The sequence below is a fragment of the Thunnus maccoyii genome, chromosome 3 (assembly GCF_910596095.1).
Source record: "Thunnus maccoyii chromosome 3, fThuMac1.1, whole genome shotgun sequence".
Lineage (NCBI taxonomy): Eukaryota > Metazoa > Chordata > Actinopteri > Scombriformes > Scombridae > Thunnus > Thunnus maccoyii.
In genome coordinates, this window is record NC_056535.1 from 13252970 (window position 1) to 13274375 (window position 21406).

General features: G+C 40.7%; 1 protein-coding gene across 4 annotated transcripts in view; it reads left to right on the plus strand.

Moving 5' to 3' along the window:
• The first annotated feature begins 10731 nt into the window (after window positions 1–10731).
• Window positions 10732–21406, plus strand: part of kif21b (kinesin family member 21B) — a 66093-nt gene continuing 55418 nt past the window's right edge. For all 4 annotated transcript variants that reach the window (XM_042405784.1, XM_042405782.1, XM_042405783.1 and 1 more), the window contains exon 1: window positions 10732–11145. In XM_042405784.1, coding sequence (XP_042261718.1) covers window positions 11105–11145 — 41 coding nt within the window. In that variant the 5' untranslated portion in view covers window positions 10732–11104. The remainder of the gene's footprint in view (window positions 11146–21406) is intronic.

A 21406-nucleotide genomic window follows, 5' to 3' on the forward strand; every position in this document is an offset into this window, starting at 1 on the left:
TACACTCCAGCAGGTTGACTTTTTTATTGAGACAAATACATACATCATATCAAACTTTAAGCTTTCATCATACTTTTCATCATACATAGTACAATAGACTGAATTCTTTCTATTTGAAAAAACACACAAAGCACCAAAAAACACAAACTGAAGACTACACTAATAGCCCAACATGATGTTTTGTATTACAGTGGAGTATAAAAATAAAAGCACAAAAAACACAACTGGATCAGCTCGACCTCATGTTTATCCACAAAGTGCTTCTCTGAGGAAAGAGGAAAAGCAAAACACAGATTGGTTGGATTTGTAGAATAAATGAAATTATAGAGAACTTGATACGTTTCTTCTGAAAAGGTGTTTCATTACAAAATGTTATACAGCAACTACTTTCAATATTTTAAGTGTAAACTTCAAACTCAGACAGTTTTACAACATCTTACAAGAAGCATGCATATGACTGTAAAGGAGCAGTGTGTAGGATTAAGTGGCATCTAGCGGTGAGGTTGCAGATTGCAACCAACTGAATAGATTCCCCCCATTTTTGAAATATGATGATTTTTTTTTTTAAAAATGGATATTTTTACAAGACTTTATAATAAGGGTACAAAAGAATATCCTTACGTAATGCATGTCTCAATTATGCTGGATGTATCATGAATTCCTCTTTTTCATCACATGAAGTCACTATGACTTTATGTGATTAGTTAAAACTCAATTACGGTGGCCTGAAAGCTGCAAAAGATGTTTTGAAATGTTTTTTGCACCATAGGGCCTCTGTTCAGATAAGACCCTTTTTAGCCTACAGATGTATACTTGTTATATTTCAATTGCAAAAAATTAATCAAGTTCAATTTGCCATTCATAAGAAATAACAAAAACACTGTGTGCATACAGATCCAGACTCCAAGATTCCTTGAGGTAAATTAATGGATTTAACGTGGGATTCATCACAGCCTTCTTTGAATAAACTGAGACTGTAGAGAAACTGTGAGGGTCTGAATAACTTACTTGTATGTACTACAGTCTAACACTAGATGGAGATACAGAGCTGCAATTTAACTGTATCAACATATCACAGGTGTTCAAACCAGTTTCCAATGAATCACAGACAAATCCCAAGTTGTGTTGTGTAGCTATGTTTTCATGTTTTTGGGATAAAGTAAGAAAAGTAAAGAGACAACTTGACCAGTAAAATGTAGTAAATCCAAAGGAAACTGACAGGATTTAAACCTGCTACCTACAAGTTGCAATATAAGGCTGTAAAAATACACAACTGCTAGTCAAAGTTTTGCATGAAAAATTATAACTTACGCAAGGAAAAGTACAGCATAAGTATCAAAAATAAAAGTTTTTATTATGCAGGCAGTGTTGTATATTATACATATTATATAACTGTCGTTTTATGAATGCTGATGCATTCACGTTTAAGCAACATTTTAAGGTTGTAGCTGGTTCAGGTGGAGCTCATTTGCATTACTTCATATCCTGTTATATACCGGGTAGTTTAATCTACCACACAATACATTGTATTTATAAGCTGATGATTTGTATGTAAAGTTTAAATCTGCTAAGTAACTTAATGAAATGTAGAAATGTGTTAAAATGTTCAAATGCAATGTTACAGGAGGATGTTACATTTCCTTCATATATTAACATATTTTTATAAAATTTGTTTTAATTCCTTCTGAAAAACCAGCAGTCATCTCACATCTGCTTATTTAAACAACACTCCGAAACAATCAGTCAAAATTTGATTAGATGACTAAAAAAATGTGTGTCAAATTTTCCCAACTTTCCCAAGAAAGAATAGCAATGAACAGTACCAGTCAGAGGTTTGGACACACCAACATATTCAGAGTTTTTTCTTTATTTTACTATTTTCTACATTGTAGAACAATACTGAAGGCTGTAAAACTATGAAATAACACATATGGGATTATGTAGTAAACAAACCAAAATATCTTTCATATTTTAGATTCCTCAAAGTAGCTACCTTTTGCTTTGATGACAGCTTCGCACACTCTTGGCAATATCTCTTTCAGCTTCATGAGGTCGTCACCTGGAATGGTTTTCCAACAGTCTTGAAGGAGTTCCCACATATGCTGAGCACCTGTTGGCTGCTTTTCCTTCACTCTGCAGTCCAACTCATCCCAGACCATCTCAGCTGGGTTAAGGTCAGGTGATTGTGGAGGCCAGGTCATCTGATTTAGCACTCCATCGCTGTACTCCTTGGTCAAATAGAGCCTGGAGGTGTGTTTTAGGTCATTGTCCCCACGATGGTCCCACAAAGCACAAACCAGATTGGATGGCGTGTTGCTGCAGAATATTGCGGCAGCCATGCTTGCTAAGTGGGCCTTGAATTCTGAATAAGTTGCCCACAGAGTCACTAGCAAAACCCCCCCACACCATCACATCTCCTCCTCCATGCTTGATGGTGGGAAGCACACATGCAGATACCATCCGTTCACCTTCTCTGCGTCTCACAAAGACACAATGGTTGGAAATCAAAAATCTAAAATCTGGACTCATCAGACCAAAGTACAGATTTTCACTGGTCTAATGTCCGTTTCCTTGTGTTTCTTGGTCCAAGCAATTCTCGTCTTCTTATTGGTCCCCCTCAGTAGTGGTTTCTTTCTTTGTAGCACTTCAACCATGAAGGCCTGATTCATGCAGTCTCCTCTGAACAGTTGATGTTGAGATGTGTTTGCTATTTGAACTCTGAGAAGCACTGACATGGGCTCTAACCTGAGGTGCCGTTAATTGGACATTTCTGAGGCTGGTAACTCTAACAAACTTATCCTCAGCAGCAGAGGTAACTCTTGGTCTTCCTTTCTCATGAGAGCCAGTGTTTGATGGTTTTTGCGACCACTCTTGAAGAAATTTACAAAATTCTTGAAATTTGACTGACCTTCATGTCTTAAAGTAATGATGGACTGTCGTTTCTCTTTACTTAGTTGATCAGTTCTTGCCATAATATGGATTACTCTAGTCGAATAGACCTATTTGCTGTATCCCAACAAATTAACAGGATTAACATCCTGTTATTTGAAAACCATTCCAGGTGATGACCTCATGAAACTGGTTCAGATATTGTCAATAGTGTGCAAAGCTGTCATCAAGGCAAACAGTGGCTACTTTGAGGAATCTAAAACATGAAAGATATTTTGGTTTAACACTTTTTTGTTTACTACATGACTCCATATGTGTTATTTCATAGTTTTGATGTCTTCAGTATTGTTCTACAATGTCCAAAATAGTAAAAATAAGAAAAAACCCCTGAATGGTTACATGTGTCCAAACTTTTGACTGGTACTATATATCTTTTGGTTTTTCTGGACGCCTTTACTTACATTTTCAGAGATAGCCGAGGAAAGTGAAAAAGTGGTGCAGGTATGGTTTTGTCCAAATACTGCACACCCACATTTTCTTTCTAATAGGCCATTACATTTAAAAAAAAAAAAAAAAAAACAACAACAAAACAACAAAACCTTTAGATCATGTTTTTGCCAAAGCAGTGTCAAAAATGCTGTAACATAACACATGCCATCATCACATGTTTCTCCATGCCTGTTCTGTGCTTTGTTGGCCCACATACTGCTTAGCTGTGACAACACATGAATGTATTGACTTAAAGAAGCCCTGTTGCATGCCAAATACTGACATATTTGACCTTTAGGTAGCCTTCAGATCCTAATCAGCCAATACTTCAATGCAATAAGCATGTGGTTGATTGAATAATGGGTTATTTGAGCCTGATTTGTGACCAGAGAATTGTTTTATTGTATAAATATATTCTCTCTCAGCTTAGTTTTAGTTAATATTTTTTTTACAGTTAATTTTTCAATGAAACAGGTTCATGTAATAGGTTGATATATAGATCTGCTGTGGTGTATGTGCATGTGTCTTTGTGTGTATGAGTGTGTCAATGCACTTAGCTTTATTAAGTGATACCGCCCCAGTGTGAGAGGGAGGCTGTTCATAATCAAGTTATTCGGGAGCAGCAATCCAATTTTCCGATACAGAATGGAGTGAGATTTCGTGTGTGTGTGTGTGTGAGAGAGAGAGAGAGAGAGAGAGAGAGAGAGAGAGAGAGAGAGAGAGAGAGTGAGTGTCTTAGTGGGATGTTTGCAGACGCAAGTGAGCTTGGGATTTCACACTTTTTTTGCATGTCTGTGTTTTTATATACTTTGAGTGTTTTTTATAAGAATGCAAACATGTTAGTCACAGCACTCATAAGTGGATACAACAGCTATAATTGTCCATAACAGCAAAATGACAGAAAATCACAATCCCGGTCTTTAAAGAAAAAAAAAATATATTAAAAACAAATCTTTGAACATAATACTAACAAAACTTTGTGTCCTAGTAAAAGTTTTCTATAGAGCTCTGGTGGTATGGCTCCAAGGGGATTTAGGGAGTCTGGTGATGCTCCTTATCTCCCATTTTGCCTAAGGTGGAAGCTGTGTGTATGTATGTGTGTGTGTGTGTGTGTGTGTGCGTGTGTGTGTGCCATTAACCCTTTATACCCTCTATAGGCGCTCTGTGCTCTGAGACCCTCTGTGAGCACAAAGAAGCTTTTCTGCCATTTCAGCATCTCTTCCTGTCCCTTTATGCCTGCCTTCTTCAGAGGCTGTTTCCATAGAAACAAGGTGCAGGATGCCCATAGAGAGACCAGAGGGTAGGTGATGGGGTAAGATAAGTTGAGCACACGAATAGATTAGGTAAATTTACTAATTCATTGACTACTATGGTTAGTTAAACTAGCTTGTAATATTTAATGGATTCTCACCAACAGAGCTGAATTCAGTTAGAATCTTATTTCATTTGATCTCAGGAATTATATTTTCTCTTGAATTCAAAAAATCTGTGATATTTTTACCTATGTGCATTATTATAAACATTAGCACACACAAGTGCTATGGGTAACATGTATTGATCATTGAGGATATACTTTGTATGTGAACAGATCTGATAGCAACATTTTTAGTATCATTTATTTAATTTTCTAATGTTTAATTTTAATTTTTCATATCTAGAAAAGTCAAGATAACACAGTCTTGGTCCTGGATCTGTAGGGGGTCTCTATCTCCACTCTTGTCAGCTGACACAGATGGTCCTTATTAGTCTTTTGTGTGTGTGTGTGTGTGTGTGTGTGTGTGTGTGTGCAGCATGCAGTGAGATTTGGGGCAGAGGATCAGAGAAAAACCACTCCTTGTTGACCTTCTCCTATCATCACACACACACACACACACACACACACACACACACACACACACACACACACACACACACCGGCCTCAAGTCCTGTGATGCAGCAGTAACTCAGTCAATGAGTGTCACTACCTCTCTGAAACACCCTGGGGCTACAGCAGCCACTATGAGCCACCCCCCAGCCTCCACCCAGTCACAGCCCGGCAGGAAGCATCAGAGCCTGGGCAGAGATGGAGCAAGTATGGGGTCAGCATGTAGCCTGAGGATAGAAGCTGAAATATAGGTCTTCTATACAGTGGATCATGGTCATGACTCATTGCTGATCGCTCACCACTGTTATATTCTTCGATGACTGGTGATCTGTGTGTGAATGCATATATGATCTACAACCAGGCTGTACAGGACTGAAGTACATTCATCCTTGAAATACAGTATTGATAAGCACAAAAGTGACATGAAGTGGTGGAAAACCTGGAAGGTACATCAATATATTATCAATATCAGACTACATATTATCATATCAAGATACAGTTTAAATGTTGCTTGTTTTCTGTAAATTTTACAATATTCTTAGCTGATTTGTTGTAACTGAATGAAAAGAGCAGTGAATTTTCACATAATGTTCTTAAAGATATACACAAATTGGCTTTCTTGCCAAGAGTTACATGAGAAAATTGTGTATAAAAACCTTAAGTGCAAAATTGACAATTTGCAGTTTTCCAGGGTTTACATGTGGAACTGTTCCTTCGCTGGGTGCAGCCAGTTTCTGGAGTCTCTGCTGGTTGCCTGGCAACCTCAGAGTGACGTCAAGACTCCAAGACTTAACGAATGAGATATCAAGAGTTAATTAGTGAATTTTGGAGGTGGACTGGATGGATTTTGTTATCTTTGGACTAGGGCTGGGTGATACGGACAAAATCAAATATCACAATATTTTTGACCAAATACCTCGATATCAATATTGCGACAATATTGTAGGGATGGCTATTGGTACTTTCACAAAATATTTACACAATGAGATTTTTGATAAATAATCAGAAAATTACATCACTTTACTGTAATGCAGCCAAAACCAGGAAAAGACAACACTTATGTCATATCATGATATTAAGATATCCAAAATCTAAGACGATATCTAGCCTCATATCACAATATCAATATAGTATTGATATATTGACCGGCCCTAAGTTGAACAGAGCCAGGTTAACTTTTCCCCCCTGCTTCCAGTCTTTATGCTAAACTAAGCTAACAGGCTGAATATTTACTGTGCAGACATGAGTGTCATTGTTCTCTAATCGAGAAAACCAGACGGCTAAGTGTTGTTCCCAAAATGTCAAATTATACTTTTAAATGTTACGTGCATGCAACAATACCCAAACTATCATCACACTGTCAATATCGAGATAGGGAAACAAACACATGATATTTGTGAATTGCAATATAATTCAGTAATTTCACTACTTCCTCTATAAGCAGTGAAAGCTGAGCTCTATGGGGTGATGGGACAAGGCACTACAGGGGGTCCAGCACTGCCAAGAACTGGCAAGGACCTGCTCTGCTGTGCTGCTGCAGCTGACACACATAAATCTACAACACATAAGCAGCTCCTCTGTAACACACCATCAAACATCCCCGCACACTTCTTAAACTCAGCCACATATCCCCACTGTGAAGGAAATGGAGAGAGGCACAAAAATAAACGTGAAACAACTGCGTATAATTCAACTGACTGACTCGCCAGTCAGTGAGTAGTCAAAATGTGTGTTTTTTGCACAATCCTGGCCAATTCAAGCGGTTTTGTTACGGTAGAGAATGGGGGATTAGTTTATGGAGCTTCAAAGTCAAATATAGAAAACGCATGTGAGGGATTATAGACACATCAAAGAATAAGGATGGAGAATACATTAGGGTGCAGTTTCATCTTCCATCTCGCTCTCTCCGTCTCGCTTTCACTGAAAAAAGCAACATGATGCTTTGGTTGAAGCAGTGAAAGAGAACATTGGACTTCTCTGGCATTGAATGCATCTTAGCTTTTGCTTTATTCAATACACAAGGCTGATATATGAGGTTTATCCAACATACTGAGTATATGGTAGCATGACGTATTGGGAATTGGGAGTGAATGACTTTAGTTATTAGATCTTATTTTAAAATGATGTATTCAACATTTGAAAACTAGAAAGCGATTGTGGCACGTTAAAGTTGTGAGTCATCTTCATGTTTTTAGGTCAGGATATAATCACACGCTGCAGAAATGAGAAAAGGAACCATCAAATAAGATCCATGAAGTGGATTTACGTGTATATGTGTGTATATTTGTCGCTGGAGGAGGCAAAGAGTCAAATCCAAGCTGGAGAATGAATTGCTGACTTCATTGTGACTGACAGAACCTGAAGGCATCTGGAGTGATTGCATTTGAATGCCTCTTATGTAATTAGGGTGCTGTTATTTTGACGATGTGTAGCCCTAAATATAGGGATTATGCTGCAGTTTGGCAATTACAATATTAAAATATCTTCAGGGTTTTAAAACCCACACAGTACGGTTACGAAACGTGCTTTTCACATTGTAAAGTGCTGAGGAGGTGGCTGGTGGCCGGCTCCCAGCAGATCTAGGAGGATTGTAGCTTTATCCACATAACTGGATGTTAATCTTGTGTGGAATCCAGCACTGCTTCCGATGGGGAACGTAGCCCGTGCAGCACTAACATCGCCACCTGGTCCTTGGGACGCCAACACACGCACACACACAGTCATAAGCTTCTCAGTGCATGGAGCTTATAGTTCCTGCAACCATTCATGGAGTGTGTTTCATAACATAAAAGTGATTGTTGTTTGTGACTGTGCAGGGACTTTTTTTTGCATGCAGATAGAGAACTGATTGTCATTCACCAGTATGATAGAGCTGGGTTATCTATTATATAAATAAACAGGAAAGCCATTTCCAGTAGATAAAGATGTACGTTGCTGCAGTTGTGAAAGAGTTAAGTGAATTGCGTATGTGTATTGGGAAATGAGTTGCTGCAGTTCAGACACGACATGTCATTGGTAAACTGGCTCTGATCTGTTCACTTCGGAGGTTGAGTCACTGATGATGAAGTTGAAGTTTCCTCCAATACTTCAAGTGTAGATCTGAATCCTGTCAGCACAAAAAACACTGCCAGTGTCAGTGGACAGCTGTAGTGTCACTGGCCATGTGGTTAAGTCACTTTGCACCGATCATATAAAGTACAGTAACCTTATTGTATTACCATGTTAGAGGAAATTTAATTGAGAAGAGAAACAGATAAAATTTTGTGGCATAAGCCCACAACAAATTGAAAAGACCAAAGTATGGATGGAAAAATTGAGAAGACATTGTAAAACAACACTTTGACCCTACTCAAGAGAAAGGACTTTAATTTCCCCTTTTAAAGAATTGTGACTCAGCAGGAGAGGGAAGTGAGCAGAGTGTAACTTCCCATCCAGACCAGAACAAATTAACACCATCTTCAGCTTGAACATAATGACCCTCGCATGAGTGCAAACCTTTGACCTCAAGGTGTTTAAAGTGGTGGCCCCTCCTTTCCGTCATGGGAACAGTCCCTCTCTCTGTTTATAGCAGTTTAACGGACCTCAGATGTCGCCGCTGGCAGTCAGCGTGTTGCAGGTTTGTGGTCTCGACTGTCGGTGGTGGGTGTGCGGCTGGGCGGGGCCGCACAGGCCTGTTGAGCCCTCTGATTGGTCCATGAAGCTCAATGAGGGCGGGCTTAATTCAGCAATTGGCCATAGTGCCTGTCAATCGAATGCAGTTATGGTGCTTTCAAGGACTCCTCGTATTATTGTACTATCACAGAACGTGCAGGGAAGTTAAAAAAACAAAAAAAACAGCACTTTACTCCATAGTATATTTGATCGTTGTGCATAGGTGGAATGTAATTAAGTACCTTTACTCAATTACTGTACTCAAGTACAGTTTCAGTACTTAAGTATTTCAGTTTTATGATGCTACTTCTACTCCACTACATTTCAGAGGCAAAAATTATGTTATTTTTTAACTCCACTACATTCATTTGTCAGATGTAGTTACTTGTTTCCTTACAGATTGAAGGATGGGTTCACATTTTTTTTTTATTCCCCCCCCCCAAATGCACATACAATGTAAGTGATGAGGGACAGCTGACCAGCTGCAACATTAAAATGTTGTTAATGTACTCCACCAGCTAAGATGGGAACTTCTGCTGCATAATGAGTACTTTTACTATTGATACTTTGGGTACATTTTGTTGATAATACTTAAGTACTTTCACTTAACTCGAACACAGGAATTTTAGGAGTTTGTCATATCATAAGTATTGCTACTTTTAAAATACATTTACTTAATTAAATTACTTAATAAATAAACGTAGTAAAGGATAGGGATGTGCAGAGAGCCCAGTATTTGTATCTGTATTTGTTGAGGCAGCAAAATTATTTGTATTTGTGTTAGAATAAAAGTCGAAAGAGGCTTAAAAATCCTGTTTTTGTTTTTATTATGCTTTTAAGTTTAGAAAACTAAAGTGTCAACAATAAGTGTTCATGAATAAACAACCTAGCAGGTGGATGTGTCTCCCCTCGTTGAGACCTGCTGATAGATGTAACAACAGAGCAGAGGAGAAAGACTGAGATAGCGATGTAACCAACCTACGCACTGGTATTTGACATGGGTTTTTTTTCTTCCCGAAAACAAATAATTTTTAAAATATTTGTATGAAACAAATATTCGTAAAAAAACCCATTATTTGTGCTTTGCCGAATAACATATTTGTATTTGGGCACACCCCTAGTAAAGGATCTGATTACTTTCCCCCCACTGCCTTTGTTTGCCCATATGCGCACATCACTTAATTCATATTTGCATAATATAACTCAGCATTTGAGCGAGCATTGCCTCTAGGGCTGCAACTAACGATTATTTTCATTATCGATTAAACTATTATTTTCTCGATTAATCGATTAGTTGTTTGATCAGAAAATGTCAGAAACTGGTGAAAAATGTTGATCAATCTTTTCCCAAAGCTCAACATGCAACCTCAAATGTCTGGTTTTGTCTCAATCAACAGTCCATAACCCAAATATATTTAGTTTAAAATCACAGAAGACTAAAGAAAATAGGAAATATACATATTTAAGAAACTGGAACAGGAGAATTTTTGTATTTTCTTAAAAAAATTACTCGAAACGACTAATTTTCTGTCGATTGACTAATCGATTCATCAACTTATGGTTGTAGCTGTAATTGCATCCAGTGGGCTATATGTATCCATGGTGATGGGTTTATGGTTTAGTTGAGGAGTAGTAAATAATGATTTGTTCACATTTTTCCCTTTTAATATCTTTTTTCTGATGGAAATTATCCTCTATAACGCCTCGTGGCGAGGTGATAGCTGCTGGGAGGTATTTCGTAGAGGGCCATAGCCTACTACACGAGCGCTCCAACGGTGAATTTAATATTTCCGACAGTCCCTGAAGTTGGCATTTACCCCCTCCAGTTCACTGTCTCAGCGCGCTTTCAGCTTGATCGCGTCTCTCTCAGAGAAGCGGTGTGTCTGTTGAGGAGCGCTCATACGCTTCGCTCATACGCACTTTAAACAGGATGTAGCGACTAAGACAGACCACAGAAAGAAAAAAAAGGAGCGGGTTAAACTCTGCGATATGACAAACACCAGTGAGCCAGAAATGATCGCCACAACGGAGGAGAAGAAGACAGAAGGAGTCCCGATGAGGCAGCTCACCGCCGGCAGGTCTTGACGGCTGCTCCCGCTGACCTGAGACACTAGCACCGCCGCGCTGCTCCTTCATGCCGCAGCAGCGCTCGGTTTACACACACTGAGAACCAGACATAGCCCAAATACTGGTGAAGCTTGAAAGCGATAATGGCGAGCCAGGGTGACTGCTGTGTGAAGGTTGCGTTAAGGTAAGCCTCCGACGTCTGTCTTCTGGAAATGTGCCGACCTTAGCAGACAACATTGTGTCTGTGCCTCCAGTTAAAAGCATCCTGCACACCTATAGCCTTATTTTACTATTAACACTCCTCAGCATCTCCCCTTGTCTAAGGATAAAGCTGGTGATAGAGCTACTGTACAGTACAAGAGTATTACACCTTGTTTTGTAATACATGGGTGGTGCTCTGCACAGTATTGATAAGGCAAAACATTTATGAGTGCTACGCTATATCCATATGACTGTTTTCATGTTGGGAGGCACAAGCTCTCCACAGCATTAAGCCCTTTTTTGTGTGAAGCAGCGGTTTTGCATTCAGGGTTTAACATTGGGTGAAGTGACAAGGACAGCTGCAGCCAGGTGCAGGGAGGAGAATGGGCGTTCCTCTCCAAGCCAATTTCTGTATTATTATTCTCACAGGCAAGCACCTGCAGTCTCACTCTATCCTTACACTGTCTATAGTGAACACCTTATATGTGTGCGTCTGAGTTAGCTCCATCACCATGTTTTAAAAGCAGAAAATTGTGGTGTGTGTGTGTTTTTTCTCCCCCCCCCCCTCTTGCCTCTGCAAATGAGCACAAAGAGATGCTCTCCTTCAGAGCTGTGTCATTCACTGCCTTTGTTGGAGGTCCACCCAAAAGCTCGGGCAGCACATTGGCTTTTGAATTCATATCAGGAGATACTGTCGTTTGTGTGTGTGTGTGTGTGTGTATGTATGCGTGTGCAAAGGTTAAATGCAGATGCAGAGGGATCATATAAATGTGCATGTGCGGGCACGTGCTGGGTGGCAGCCTCCGAAATTGACTGGAGTGTGGTTGGGGCTGCTTCATGCTCATTTGACAGTGTGTGAGGCTGAGTCGGTGGTCTGACTGGCCCACTTTCTGTCCTTCTCACGGCCTTTGTACATCAGCTATTGAATCCTGGTTGCTCTACATGATCCAGCTGTTGTCCTTGAGTATTGCAGGAAAGAATAAAACTTGGTACATATCCCATTCCTAATGTATAGGGACCAGAGTAACAGTGATATCTAACTATTCTTCATTCTGATGGGGCCTTGATTGAATTCTTTGGAGGACCCCTGTTTGGGATCCATTGATTGAAGTTAGTGGGGGTTTAGGATGGGGGGTGGGCACAGTAGAGCAAGCCTTTTAAGATGGCCCCATTTCCCTCAGGGGAGGTTTCAGAGTCACTTGTCAATCAGCCGCTGAGTGAATCTTTTTTGTGCTTGCTCACAGCGACAGTAACAGGAAGTTGGGTAGGTGGTGTTGACAAAAAAGCAAAAAAAAAAAAAAAAAGAAAGGTGAAGAGAGAAGCCGCAGAGACAGCTGGTGGCTGCTGCTCAACTGATGTTATTGATTAAAGTCTGGAGAGCAAATCAGAGCCTTGTTGTCAGAGTGTGAGCGAATGAGAGAAGGTGACAGATACCACTACAGGGTGTGTTTAGTTGTCTGCATCTTTTTTTTTGTGATGCAGCACTGACAGAATCATCAGTGTGTATTTTCGTTGCTATAATCCACTGAACTCGCAGTTCACGCCTGGCAAAGGAGGAACAAATCAACACGTGTCACACAAGTCAGCAGTAACCTACAGTATTAGTACGAATTACACATTGTAATTAAACGTCTGCGTCTGTGTAATTAGACCACTACACTGGTGGGCGAGCTGGCGCTGCTCCTTTTCATCATGTGTGATCGGCGTGTGTATTTACATACCCTGTAAGTGGCGGCAAAAAAGTGTCTGTGCGTTTGACAGGAAATGGGGAGCACGCAAATAAACATGTGGAGAAGGATAACTTCCTGCCGTGCAGCGACAGTTTTCTCAATGACCGCCGAGCGTCCTTTTCTTTTTCCCTGAAAGTCAGCCGCTGATAAGAGAGGACAGTGTTTAATTGCTCCCATGTTGTGCTGCCCTGGGGCAGGCTCCGTAAAGCTTACATTTCTGTGTTTGTGTGTGTATGTGGAGGGCAATGAGGTTGTAGAGAGGGCCAACCACACACACACGTACACACACACACACACACACACACACACACACACACACACAGTCTGAGTCGCCAGCATCCATTTCCTGAATGTCTGCACTGCCTCCCCTAAACAATGTCCATCTAACCAGTGACATGACCTACAATCCTGCATTCAGACCTGACCGCCTGAAGAATGGATGTGAATACACACACACACACACACACACACACACACACACACACTAAAGTCAATGGTTCTGCATTGCAGTCAAGTCAAACATGACGAGATGCATGTAATGTAACTCCCTACTAAGTGGCCCGTCGTTACATCGCTCCCGGCTCGGCTGCTGCATCTTTATACAGCTGCCTTCACTTACGGGATAAGCTTAGTCTGATGCAAACGAGCCAATAAGAACGAGAAAACTCCTTCAGTCACACCCACACTCACACACACAGATATGAGTGCAGTTTCACTTCACTTGTGCCTCCCCATGTCGTTGATCTTATGTTGAGTGCTGCATTTTCCCCGGTTTGAAAGCTTTATGTCGGGGCAGGGTCTGAGCGTGCATGTGCTACTATAGATGTCAATATTTCAGCTTTTGTGTGTCTGCATGTACGTCAGGTGTAACTTCACACGAGAGTTATGAGCAGTGTGTAAATTTTCATTTGCATATTGATCTTTGTCCCTTGCTCTTTCCTCTCTCTCTCTCTCTCTCTCTCTCTCTCTCTCTCTCTCTCTCTCTCTCTCTCTCTCTCTCTCTCTCTCTTGCTGCAGCCCTGCCGCTTACTCATTTCAGACAGGCGAGCGACTCTTGTCTTCCACCAAAGTGCTAAGTCAGCCTCCATAGCTGTGTATAAATAGACACAAAGACAAATCTGTTTAGTGCTGTTGTGGTCTTTGACCTTGTGACTGCCGGTAGATGTTCTCACCTTAGCAGTCCTTTCCTCAAGGCTCTCCTCTCTTTCTAATTTGAGCTCTGTTGCCAAAACAAATGACCCGAGGAATCAGCAAGGAGTCCTGTGTGTTTCATGCATTTGTGGTTCGAAATGATGACAGTGAGGAGATTGAATTTTTAAAAAAAAACTGCAAATAGAGCACAAAATATTCAGTGTTCTCTTAGAGCCCACAGGGGGGATGACCGGGGTATTTTAGACAGTTATGACGCAGAGCATTTTGGCTTAAGGGCTCAGCTGAGGAAAAAAGATTTGCTTTTGTCTGTTTGGTACTCTGCTAACATGTTGATCGACCGATTCAAATTGCTATTATATCATATCTATACTTGATTTGTTCCCTTATGAAATGTTGGCTCGATCAAACACTGTCCCGCATAGTTTTTCATAACTCCATAAATGTGCTGCAGACTTTTGCCACCCCCATTACCAAAACACAGGCTTCAAAACAAAACAGGAGTAGCGGAATACAACTGCGGAAGGGGCGCCTCACAGCTGATACACAAAGGCTTTAAATGGGACTTTAAAAAGGTGGTGTTTTGTTGTTGGACGTATGTCCTGTGTAGGCTACCAGTCTCGTCTGTTTCCTGTGTATGTTAATAGTTTTGCCACACAGGCTCTGTCTGGGTTACACACCTCCCCAGGGGGTTGCCTTTTAAAATGGCTGGACTCTAGTGGGAAATTGTGTTTTTTGTGTGTGAGACTTGTTGATCTGCCGACAGAATGTGCTGTTCTGGTCACAGGGTAGTGCTGCAATGTAATCTCCTCATGAGAGCATTCTTACACTTGGTCTCAACATTCACCCCTCCGAGTCCGACCAGCTCGCTGCAGATTCACAGTCACAGGTCAGAAAAAGTGAAAGCAGTTTTGCTTTGTTTATGGGAGTTGCCAGCTTGCAGCCTAAGTTCTTTCTAATCAGTGATTTGGCCTTAACCGAGGGAAGAGGAGCAGGAAATGTAACAGAGTACATGCCCATGTTGGCCGTCCGCAGCTGTGCATCACTTCCTCTTCATGCCGCCCTGATGGTCACATGGTTTCTTTTTTGTTGTTGCCCTTCAAATGCATTAGACCTAACAGTTATATGTAAATGTCTTTTGTGGCAAGAGTTGCTGTCTGTCTAGCACTGCTTGTGTGCATGTGCATGTATGTGCATGTGTCACTGCATTTTAGAGGACAGAAACCTCTGAAATGAGACCTGAAAGTTGGTGGTAACATCCTGGATACACTGCAGATGTTTGCTTAAAGAAAGTGATTCTGGGTGTTTTGTACATCACCTGGTTTATAACAGTTGGTCTGTTGCATAATCAGGCTCCATAGGCTCAGAGGCTTTGCAAGCAGATTGTGGCCAACGGACCGGGCCTGCAGGACAAATAAGTCAGTGAGGTTGCCATTGCTACACTCCTTAATCCTGGTTTCCAAACAATAACACGACTCCTCTTAATGACACACTTTATGACAGGCATTAATAATAGAGGCATCTGATTATGTTTCTGAGATGGGAGCAGTGCTTGTGTGCCGAGTGTTTAGGTCCTGACACAACAAACATATGTATTTAGTCTTATAGATTAGAAATATCTAGGGTGTGGCATGTTAAAATGAGTTGTGTAACTGTTTTGTTGATGAACTTCTCTCTGCGAAGTGCATCAGCACTCCCAAATGGTGTGCTGCTGTTGCAGAATGACTTCCTGCAAAGGCTGCCGCTGGACTATCCGCACTTCCTGTACACTTCCTGCTTCATGAGCTGCCGAGGAGGCTGCTGACATGTTCAGTTACAACTGAATGCTCAGTGAAAGTCTGGAAATGAAAGATAATAGATCAGTAGACCACGTTTTAATAAACCTTCCAGGAATTAGTGTATGTAGTGAGTGAGAACAACAGCTGTAAAACATGTTCTGCTCTTCCGAAGACAACTGTCTGCAATGACTAAAAGGACTATTTTTTCCGTTATTTACAAAAAATGGAAAATACAAATTGACGGTGATGATGTGTCATCTCAAACTTCCCTCTAAATGTTCAACTCATCCTTTTATTTTCTCTTGCTCAAACCTGTCTTCACTGTAGAGCAAAAATAAAGCCTGAAACTGTGACCAAAACCTGGAATGTGACCAACTTTCTCTCTCCCCCTACTCCTCTCACCTCCCACACACACACACACACACACACACACACACACACACACACACACACACACACACACACACACACACACACACACACACACACGCACACAGATCTGTATTTATTTGAATTCAGTCAGGAATGAAAGGCGCTTCAGTCTGAACATTTTCTTTTTTCTGTTATCAGGGTCTCATCATATGTCAGCTGGGGCCTTCTAAACAGTCCCAACTATAATCCGTCATACTGTCTGAACACAAGAAAAGCTTTTTAGGAACTGTGTGGTTAGTACAAGTGACGAATTAGCATTACGTTAAATACATTTCTTTTCAAACCCTCTGTGGTCTTCATATTTCAATAAACACTACAACCAGTTTGTGTGTGTGTGTGTGTTGATATTGTTGTGGTCACTAGAAATCAAGGGATCTGTGTGTGTGTGTGTGTGTGTGTGTGTGTATGTGTGTGTGGGAGGGGGTGAGGCGTAGAAGAGGCCCTTTAAACAGAGCACCTCTCGGGTGAGCGTAGACAGAGGACACAGTGTGAATGAGTCTGATGTCACTGCAGGTCTTTGTGCTCTGTGCTGAGTTTGCACACACACACACACACACACACACACACACAGATATAAAGACACACTGAGCAAGGGAAGAGAATTGGAGGGTAAATGTGGATGAAGACCATGCACGCCATATTTTTAGAGAGTACGGTAGAGAGGAACAGTGTGGCTGCAAAAAAAAAATTCTGGTCTCCATCTTCTGAAAAGAGAAACGCCTTCTCTGCGATTTAAAACAACAAAAACGAAGAAAAAGACAAGAGGAGGGTGGAGGACATAGGGGTGAAGCAGAGGGGGGGCAGAGGAGGAAAAAGGAGCAAGTGTCTCTTCTGTTGTCAAAAGGGCTACTGTAGCGTGCAAATATGAGCTTGTAGCCAAACATGCAATGTGTGTGTGTGTGTGTGTGTGTGTGCGTCTGGCCATCGTGTGTATGAATAATTTGGGCACAGCTGCACGTGTTTGCCATATTCCCGCCGAGGGAGGAGGAGGCAGAGAGATGGAGGCCCTCAGGTGTTGTGTCTAGACATTAAATAGTTTATTCACTTCTCTGTTTTAATGTTGAAAATTCTCTTTAACACTCTAATATTATCATCTTCTGCTTTTTTTAATGGTGAACTAGAAATACAACCTCACTTGCCAGTGTTCCCCTGTGGTATGAGTGTAAAGTTCATGAATTCTGCTTCTTCCTCTTCTGTTTTATTAATCACGTGATGTTTTTTGTGCTTCTTTTTAAAAACATGCACGCATCTTTCCTCAGCCTCTGAAGCATTGCACACTGAGCAGGTCAGCAGTTCTGCGGAGGAGCTTTACTGTGCTCTTTCTTTCTCTGTGTCCGTCTGAAATTGATTTAGTCACGTTGGCAATGTTTTTCATTTCAGTGAATTTTTATTTTTTGCCTCTTGTGCCATTCCTGAACAGACAAATTGGATTCAGCTCTGTGCGGAAGTGTAAATATTATAGACCGGACAAAAGATGTCTCATCTATAGTATCTCTGAATTTGTGCCAGATTGTGTACTATGTGTTGATGTGCATGCTTCAGTGGAGCTGCTGTCAGTGTCTGCTGCGCAGATATAAAGGGGTGGGGTGTGTTTGTGTGTGTGTGTGTGTGTGTGTGTGTGTGTGTGTTTGACCAGCTGGTCCATAATCACCTTCAGTGTTAAGTAGCTTAATCACTGCAGGAGTTTGTGTCTGAGTTTGTTTTGTGTTGTTGTGCATGAATGGAGAGAGACGACAGCAGGGCGAGACTTTAAAAATGTTGAATTCAGCACTAATTAACTAACTGATGAACTGAAATATACAAGCGATGGTATTGGGCATTATACAGGATGTTTTATACATTTTGTCATACAGGGCTGTTGGCGTTAGCTAGAGTTTGGCAAGTAGGTTTGATAACTTTTTGAAAAATATCAAACGGATATAAAAAATCTTAAGATTTTCTTGTTTTAGAGTGATAAAAAAAAGTCTGATGTTGGACACTAGCAAGACTGTTGACCAACCGGCTAAGCTGCATATTTGGCTAACCCACGCACTACGTGGCAAAGACGCTAATAAAACATAGCATTTGCCAATTAACATCACACACTATTAAGAGAAGAAGTGTATTCAGTAGGCACAAAAGCACAGTTACTGTAGTAAGTCCAAAATTCACTTTCCCTTTAGCTCTGTTTTGCTCTCCACTAACTTCTAAGGGAAATATCTATTTCTTTAGCTGCTAAATGCTATGTCACTAGCGAGTTGCTAACTTTGTCTATCTGCTGTTTGGTGCTTGGCAGGTCGTATGAAAGGAGTTTATGAGAGACGAGAAACTTGGTGAACACACAGCCTCATGTATTCTTGGGAGACAAGCTTGCGGTAAAACATAGCCCAACACTCTCTCTGGGAGGAAAGGCCAAATTAGCCAAATTTAGCTGTGGCTCATTATCTTGTCTGGCCCGCTGTTCACTTCATGAGACTAATAATCGTCATTCCAAGGTCATGTATGTATCACTTAACCCCCTGGACAGGCATTTAAGGAGAATACACGTGTACCTGACAGAAAAGCTAGGACTTTAGCCCCTGGCTAAGTTCATATACCTACAGACAGACAGACATGGCGGTTGGCTACATTAGCACTCACTCATGCTAAATGTTGTCTGACAGACTGGGAGGCTGGGCTGGTGGTAATGCTAACCAGCCCTCCAGGGAGGCAGACAGACAAGCAGAGTCATGGCAGCAGTCTGCAGCTCTGCAGCGTATGTGTGAAAGAAAAAGGTGAACACAGCTGACTATTTGGCAACTGTGTGTGTATGTGTCTCTTTGTTTGACTTTGCAATCTTTATATTCTTGAAATATTTCCAACACGAACATACAAATATTCTGTGATTTTTATTGTTTTGTCTGGTTTTGCATGTGTTGAGGTTGGTGTTGGTTCTAGGCCTCCTTATCTAAACTATCAGAGGCAAGCGGTGCAGTGCAAAACATCACACATAATATCACATGTTAAAAACATTTCACATGTGTTAAATGGGCATATTTAGAAATGTGATCTATCACATGCTATCACAAACAGCCTTAAAAATGTGAGAAAAACATGATACAGGCACAAAAAATGTTGTTTTGTAAGAATACTAAAAAGTATCAGTACTATGAAAGAAAAATGATAAGCATAACCACATTTTGGCTCTTTGTGTGTGTTCAAGACCCTTTTCTTTGTTGCAATTCTGCTTCTAATCTTTGAGCTTATTCTTTTGATGAAGTCCATCATTCACTGACAATCAGGGTCAGTTGAGTGAGGCTCTAATACTGGTTAGATTATTGTATTTGCATGGCAGCCCATGAACTAAAACTAAACACAGTCATGGTGCTAAGAAGCACTTTGAATAAAAGCATCCAGCATCCATCAAGACAACAAATGTTATCTTAATGGCCAGTGCTTCCTCTTTCAGACCCTTGAAGTTAATTGGAATCAAGCAGAAATTGGCTAGCACCTCGCTGACCTTGACAAGGCCGTCTGTCATGAAAATGTAGGAAAGGAAGCTAATTTAATTCTTTCTTTCTTGTGCCTCCACCTCCCCCCCATGGAGCAGCAGACAGAACAGATGAGGGGTGGGTGGGGGGTTGGGGAGGGGAAATGAGAAGGAAATGGGGTGGGGATTGACCCAGAATCAGCTCCGATGATGCGGACTGATGTGCCCTTGTAACAATGAGAGATGATCATCTGAAATTGAGTGATAGTTACTAGCCTTTGACAGTGGTGAGAAGTTAATGGCACATTTTTGCATTGCTTGATGATCAATGAGCTGAAATGAGAATAGATTATATAATTCATTTTTTGTTTTACAGTTACTGATATTATTAATATTAGTTTTATATAAGTATTCCGGTAAATTGGAGATCCTTTTTACTCCAAAGACCTTTAAGTATCAGGAGTGTTATGTTGTATGAGGCACACTCAGACATGAGATGATGATTTTAGATGCAATCTAAAATGATTTCTGCAGTCTAGGCCATCCACTGTTGACCACTTTGTGTTTTATTCTAGTATCATGCTGCTTAGCTTTCCACATAACCATGTCCCACTTTACCTGGTCTTATCAGCATAAAAAAGGGATATTTGAAGCCCTTAACTGTCTCACAGATCTCACCCCGAACTCTTTGCTTGTCTCTCATTTTATCTTTGATGTGTTGGGTTTGTTGTCATGGGAAATGGGAATGTCTATTCATTCTTTCAATTACAAGGACAATAGACAAAAAGAGAGCAATGGGGTCACAGTGGTGTATTGGGACAGGTTTTAAACTTCGCTCAGTCTGTGTCTTTCGAAAATAAATTCCTGATGGAGACGGTGAGCGATTGTAGCTCAGTTAGTTGATGTTTCTTGAAAAGTCGACCTAGCCCTTTTCCCGACAATGTAGGACATTTCTGCCCTTGAAGTCTGGCTCGGTTAAGAAAATGCCCATGTTAACATCGATGAACCAGTTCGCTCATTTGTGCTCCAGCGTGTGACACTGCATGCTAACACAACCAGTCAAACCAATGAGCACAGAGTATGTGAGCCCTGCTATCCCTTATCGCCAGTTACCAATCGCCAACAGTGCCCGGGGCTACGGGGCCGCCAGTGTGTGGGGTTAGTTCGATAGATAAGGTTAATACGAAGGCTATGAACTGTGGCTCGCGTGTACTGTATGTCTATGTGTGGTGGTGGATGAACTGCTAGTGAACCATCAGATGAATGTGTAAAAAATGGTTTTCACTTTAATCTGGACAGAAGAGGTTGTCATCTGTTTATGAAGTGGTTATTTGTACGTGTATGCATGTTTTATCATTTGTTTGATGGACTTTGAACATAGCTGATCAAATAGACATTAATATTTGTATGATATGGAATGTAGCTTCAAATAATGGTTATTTTTTCAATGAATTGATGGATCATTTAATCAATAAAATGTCAGATAATGAAAAGAAAATTACCAAACATAAGTACCCAAAGCCAAAGGTCATAATTTCAAATAGCTTGTTTCAATTCAACGATATAAAACGCTGAAAAACAACAAATTGAGAAGCTGATGTTTGATATTTTCTCTTGATAAATAAAAGATTAAATATGAATTAAATATGAAATACTATTAAATATCTCAGTTTTGGCTTTATACTTCAAACAAACTGAAGGTGTGGA